The sequence below is a fragment of the Microcebus murinus genome, chromosome 12, assembly GCF_040939455.1.
Source record: "Microcebus murinus isolate Inina chromosome 12, M.murinus_Inina_mat1.0, whole genome shotgun sequence".
Lineage (NCBI taxonomy): Eukaryota > Metazoa > Chordata > Mammalia > Primates > Cheirogaleidae > Microcebus > Microcebus murinus.
The window spans coordinates 57,095,241-57,101,749 of NC_134115.1; the positions used below are offsets into that span (position 1 = coordinate 57,095,241).

At 39.4% G+C, this 6,509-nt stretch overlaps 1 protein-coding gene across 1 annotated transcript in view; it reads left to right on the forward strand.

Moving 5' to 3' along the window:
* The window catches only part of CHMP5 (charged multivesicular body protein 5), a 15,510-nt gene extending 9,382 nt beyond the window's left edge, over window positions 1-6,128 (forward strand). Inside the window, exons 6-8 of the mRNA XM_012770168.3 lie at window positions 95-203; window positions 2,708-2,820; window positions 4,925-6,128. Of these exons, the coding sequence (XP_012625622.1) occupies window positions 95-203; window positions 2,708-2,820; window positions 4,925-4,975 (273 nt within the window). The 3' untranslated portion in view covers window positions 4,976-6,128. The remainder of the gene's footprint in view (window positions 1-94; window positions 204-2,707; window positions 2,821-4,924) is intronic.
* The last annotated feature ends 381 nt before the right edge of the window (window positions 6,129-6,509 follow it).

Here is a 6,509-nt window from a genome sequence, read left to right on the forward strand (position 1 = left end):
TTCTAAGATTCAAAGGAGAATGTGGAGGAAGAGGGTAGTTAGAGGAGGCTGGTAAAAAAAATCAATGAAAACCTTGTCATATATATTTCTGTAGGATTTACAAGACCAGCTAGAGGATATGATGGAAGATGCAAATGAAATCCAAGAAGCACTGAGTCGCAGTTATGGCACCCCAGAATTAGATGAAGATGACCTAGAAGCAGGTAAATTATGAGAAAAGGAACATATATTTAGTTTTAGAGTCTGAAAGGAACAACTGCCTGGGACCTTTTCCCAAATGCTAGTAAAAACTCCTATCTGGATTCCCTGAAAATTAGTTTGGGGTACAGTCTCTGGGCAGAGTGCTTGTGAGGCAGCTACATCAGAATTGCATACTCTGCCAACAATAGTAGGATGGATAAACTCTGAAGGAAGGTCCAGGCAAAGGCTAACTTGGTACTTGTATCAACACAGCCTTTTCCTGCTATTTTCCTTTTGATTTTGTTCTCCTATTTTCCTACTTGGAGTCCTCTCCCACAGAATAGCAAAGCAAATTAAGAAATAGTAGTTAGCAGCTGGGTGTGGTGGCTCACCCCTGTAATCCTAGCACTCTGGGAGGCCTAGGCCGGGTGGATTGCTCAAGGTCAGGAGTTCCAGACCAGCCTGAGCAAGAGCGAGACCCCACCTCTACTATAAATAGAAAGAAATTAATTGGCCAACTCATATATATAGAAAAAATTAGCTGGGCATGGTAGTGCGTGCCTGTAGTCCCAGCTACTCGGGAGGCTAAGGCAGAAGGATTGCTTGAGTGCAGGAGTTTGAGGTTGCTGTGAGCTAGTCTGATGCCATGGCACTCTAGTCTGGACAACAGAGTGAGACTCTGTCTCAAAAAAAAAAAAAAAGAAAAGAAAAGAAACAGTAGTTAGCAAGTACTTAGTGTGCATCTACTATACACCAGGCACTCTACTGGGTGCTGGGGATTCAACACTGAAGAAAACAAATATGATCCCTGCATTCATGAAGCTTCTCCCCTAGCAGTGGGACACATATAAACTGCTTGCTTTAAGTAATTAATTACTAGAGCACAAACTATAGGGAAGAAGTGTGTGGTACTATGGGAGCACATAGCAGGAGAATGTAGTGGGGGACAGGTATGGGACCTGAAGGATAAGCAGGAGTTAGCATGAAAAAATGGTAAGGGTTGTTGAGTGTCTTCAGGGAGAGGAGTCTAAAAGCTATTGCTGGGCTGGCAAGGTGGCTCACGCCTATAATCCTAGCACTCTGGGAGGCCGAGGTGGAAGGATCACTCAAGGTCAAGAGTTCGAAACCAGCTTGAGTAAGAGTGAGACCCCATCTCTACTAAAAATAGAAAGAAATTAATTGGCTAACTAAAAACATATAGAAAAGAATTAGCCGGGCATGGTGGCGCATGTCTGTAGTCCCAGCTACTTGGGAGGCTGAGGCTGTTGGATTGCTTGAGCCGAGGAGTTTGAGGTTGCTGTGAGCCAGGCTGATGCCACAGCACTCTAGCCCAGACAACAGAGTGAGACTCTGTCTCAAAAAATAAAATAAAAGCTATTACTGTATTCCTGTAGTCATGTAAGAGGATAGCAGATGAGACTAGGGTGGTGGTAGCAGAAACAGAGAGAAGTAGACAGATTGAAGAAATTTTAAGAGGTTGAATGGATAGCACTTAATGATTGGATGTGGAGAAAGTGGGAGGTGTCAAGGATGGCTGTCAGTTTCTAGCCTGTATAACTGGGTAGATGGCAGAACCACCCCATTCTGGAATTCTAGCACATGATTCCTCTGTCAGGTTACTGCTGCTTCTTTCTCTCCATGGTCTGTTTTTGCCTAGAACCTTTTATTTTTTTTTCCCATTCATTTCTTCATTATTTTATTTCCCATCTTGAGTTTCCCCTGATGAGTCTCTACCCACTATTATCATTCCTCTTGGCTGCTTCCAACTCTCTTTACCATAGACTTATTTTTAGAGTCTAATTTCACATAATAGTCACACAATGTACAACAATCTCATGCCTTCTTTCACTGCCTTCTTTCAAGTCCATCAATAAATATGAGAGAATTTTTTACATTTGTTACTGTGGAAATTTTCTAGTTTTGAATTGGCCAACTGATAACCCTAGAGTCTTCTTAGGAATACGGGGGTCTTGTAACCTGTGAGGAAACAATTGTTTCATTTTACTTTTATTTTAGCTTTTTGTATTTCATAGATTTTATCATATTTCCTTGAATATTTTTCTTTTTTCTTTTTAATTTTTAAATTTTTTTAGAGACAGGGTCTTGTTCTGTCACCCAGGCTGGAACTCCTGGACTCAAGCAATCCTCCTTTCTCAGCCTTCCAAGTAGCTAGGACTACAGGCATGTGACACCACACCCAAATAATTTTTAAATTATTTTGTAGAGATGGGGGTGCTGCAGGGGGTGCTCGCTATGTCACCTGGGCTGGTCTTAAACTCCAGGCCTGAAGTGATCCTCCAACCTCAGCCTCCCAAAACACTAAATTATAGGCATGAGCCAGCATACTTGACCCTCCTTGAAAATTTCTTATAGTGGTCATCTTTTATTTTGAAAATAGAAATTAATAATCCCTTTCCCTTTGTATTTAAATTTTTATCTTGTTACCAATAATTTGGCTAACTTTCTTAATATTAGCTGCCAATTTTCTTGCTTACATTTTTTTGAAATGTTAACATTTCAATCTCAGAGTTGGATGCATTGGGTGATGAGCTCCTGGCTGATGAAGATAGTTCCTACTTGGATGAAGCAGCATCTGCACCTGCAATTCCAGAAGGTGTTCCCACTGACACAAAAAACAAGGTGAAAGCTTTTTATGTTTATATATCTATGCAAAATGGTAAAGGTTTTATGCTTGGCCATCAGTCTGGGAATCTAAAAGGTAGCCTTAAGTTAGAACAAGGAGAGACAGTCCTGGTCATTCCTTTGGGAACTCTTGAAATCTCAGTTTTCCTGCATTGGATGGTGAACTGGCCACATCAAATACCGTCACTGAGGCTCAGGAATGTTTTTATACAATAACAATTTGTATAATATGCATAATCACCCTTGTTGTGAGCTAGCACTGGGTGCCACTGACAGGGTTTAGACATTTCCTGGGAAAGCACCAGCAACACACATGCATGAGACTTACTAGGCAGCAATGTAAAAGAAAGTCTCACTCTCCAGGCACACTAATTATTGGGTGGATTTTTTTTTTTTACCTAGGGATTACTAATTTAAGTATAAAACTTAACATAGAAAGATTCTAATTCGAGAAGGTAAAAGAATCAGGACACAATAGCCAAAATTTGGAGTCAAACTAAGTGCCCATTAATGGATGAACAAATAACAGAAATGTATATATATACAATGGAATATTATTCTGCCATATAAAGAGTGAAATCCTGGCATTTGCAGCAACATAGATGCAACTGGAGGTCGTTAAGCCAGACACAGAAAGGCAAATATTGCATGTTCTCACTCATTTGTGGGAGCTAAAAAAGTGGATGTCGAGGATGTCAAGTAGATTGTCATTAACCAGAGGCCAGGAAGGGAAGCGGGGAGGGGGAAAATGAAGTTAGGGGAAAGGATGTAAATGTATTTATACCACTGAACTGTACACTTAAAAATGGTACAGATGGTAATAAAACACAGCAAAACAAAAAAAGAATCAGGACATTTGGCCCTATGACAAACCTTTAGCTGTTTTGAGCTTTTCTATTCATTGCATATGTAAAATGCAGATAATTACAAGTATCTCACCTAATTGTTATGTCAAGCAAATTAGATCTCGTATGTAAAAGACTTTGCAAACTTAAAGCTCTGTCTAAATCTATGTGGTTGTCATTATTACAAATTATTTTACTGCTTATAAAATCTCAGTCATTCCATCTTAGTTCCTGGTATAATATGTCATTTTTTTCTATTGCCACTAGACATTGATAGTTTGCCTTTTCTCCCAACATATACATTGAGTGTGTACAATATAGTAAACAGAATATTTGAGTGGAAGCCAGTTCCAGCCCTGCCTTTATTCTCTGTGTGACTTTGAGCAAAGTAGAAATTCATGTCTTCTTTCTGAACCTCGTAAGTTTTTCCAGCCTGTAAAATGTAGAGAGCAAAGGGCAGGAAGCAGGTAATTTCTCAGGTCCCTTATAGCTGAGGTCTGTGAATGTGCATCTTCTTCTATTGTACCCATCCCTTCTCCCTTGAGCCTGGATAGTCTTACCTTTCTTTACTGCCCACCACATTCCATCCCTACCTCTCTGGCCACTTCAAGGTTCCAGGTGCATAAGTTGCTTTTTCTCAGCACATCTGAAATAATTTTTATTAGCACTACCATAGCCCATCTTTTCAGTTCTCTGGTAACAAGTCCCTGAAGCATCTAGGTTACTTTTAGAAAGTCACAGATTCCTGAGTTAAATGTGCTGAAGAGATAAGGTTTTTCAATTGATAGTGGTATCACTGCCTATGATTTTTAGTAAAGCATGATATGGAATTGACTGCCTGTCCAAGGGCCCTGTTCGTTCAAGGACTTGGGAGGCAAAAAAAAAAGGTATTGGTCCACATTAGGGATCAGAGTGAAAGTGAGAATCTGGAGGCAAGGCCTCACTCCTTAGTCTTTCTTCCTTGACACTCTCAGCCACCTTTTCCCCTTTCTAGGTTTACTCCTACATTTCTTTCTCCTTCTTTCACTCTTCCCTTCCCTTCCAAAGGGCCAGAGCCCTTTTGATCCTTTCTAGTTCTTTCTCTGGTTCATCATCTCCTCCTTCACCTTTCATGAAAAAGCTCATTTTCATATTATGAATGGGATTTTAGTTTCGATTGATTAAATACTTGGAAATGAGTTTTAACTACTAAATGTTTGTAGTCATTTTTTATCAAGTGAAAAATAGTGGTACTAAACATTGCTTCCTTTTCACAGGATGGAGTTCTGGTGGATGAATTTGGATTGCCACAGATCCCTGCTTCATAGACTTGCATCATTCAAGTACATCGTGTAAAACAAACATACTTGATGGGACTGGGAAATATTTTATCTTTCCAAATTTGCCATAACAGATTTAGGTTTCTTTCTTTTCTTTGAAGGAAAGGTTAATTACATTGCTCTCCCCCCCCCCCCCAATTAGGAGACTCATCACTTGGGAGATGCTTTCTTTGTACTAAACTTTGATTCCTTTTTTTCTTACAAAAGATTAATTACTTAAAAGTATCTTGGGCTTTGTATGACTTATTTTCATTCATTAATAATCACTTGAAATAAAACCAAGGAAATGGGAATCTTTAAAATCTATGATAGTATAATGCTACAGTATCAAAATGACCTGATAAATTCATAGGAGGAAAACGAAATTATTGGGCTGTTCATACTCTGATTCAAAACCATTTTCTATTGTGGTATTATAGGTCGGTTAAAGTGGTAGCCTTTTTCTGATGAGTTTTGTTGTGTCTTGTGAGTAAATCATTACTGTGTCCAAATTGGAATGGAATTATCACTGCTGTATCATGAGTAGATATTTTGATTCTATGGTTCCCTCAGTATTACAGCCTGACTTGTAATCAATAATGAATATTTCTTGATATTTAATGTATAGGACATTTATTTATACTCAATAAATATTTTTCAAAAGGATATCATTTCAATAATAATCACTCCAGTGTAAGACTTCTACTACAGAAACCAAATTAACCAGTAGCCTAGAGAAAAGAGCAGGAACAATCTAATCTGGGCTTGGGCCCTGGATCTACCATCTAAACACTGACTGGTCTGCTCAACTTCTCTAAACTTCTGTTTCCTTATTAGTAAAATTGTGCTTAACTCACAAAGCTATTTGTGAGGAATAATTGAGGTAATGGTCATAAGTACTTTGTTAACTGCAATGTGCTGTTCCCATTAAGGGTTATAAATAATAAAAAAGCAGGGCTTCATTCTTTTCTTGGTAGCTGCCTGGAATGCTACAGCAAGTTCAAACTCCTGCCTGATTTCAGGGTGTTTAATGATCCTGTCCTCCTATCTTCAACCTCTTGCCAACAGTGTTTCCCCTCCGGCCTGGCTGGGTGCCTCACAGTGTGGTGTGCACCAGACTTTCATTTGTCTGCAGATCCCACCAATAAACATTTATGAACACCAGCTTTGTAGAAGTCTCTCTATCAGCCCAGAGGATATGAAGAGCGATGACAGTTCCTCTCTTTAAGAGTTCACTGTTTAATTATAGGTGAGGATGAGACACGTATCTAACCCTCTTTCTTTTTTTTTTTTTTTCTTTTTTTTTTTTTTAGTTGGTCAATTAATTTATTTCTATTTTTGGTAGAGACGGGGTCTCGCTCAGGCTGGTTTCGAACTCCTGACCTTGAGCAATCCGCCCACCTCGGCCTCCCAAAGTGCTAGGATTACAGGCGTGAGCCACCACGCCCGGCCCTAACCCTCTTTCATCCCCACTAACTTCACCCTCTCAAGAAACCTTCCAGTGGGAACAAACATTTCAATATTCATCATTGCCTTCTTGAAA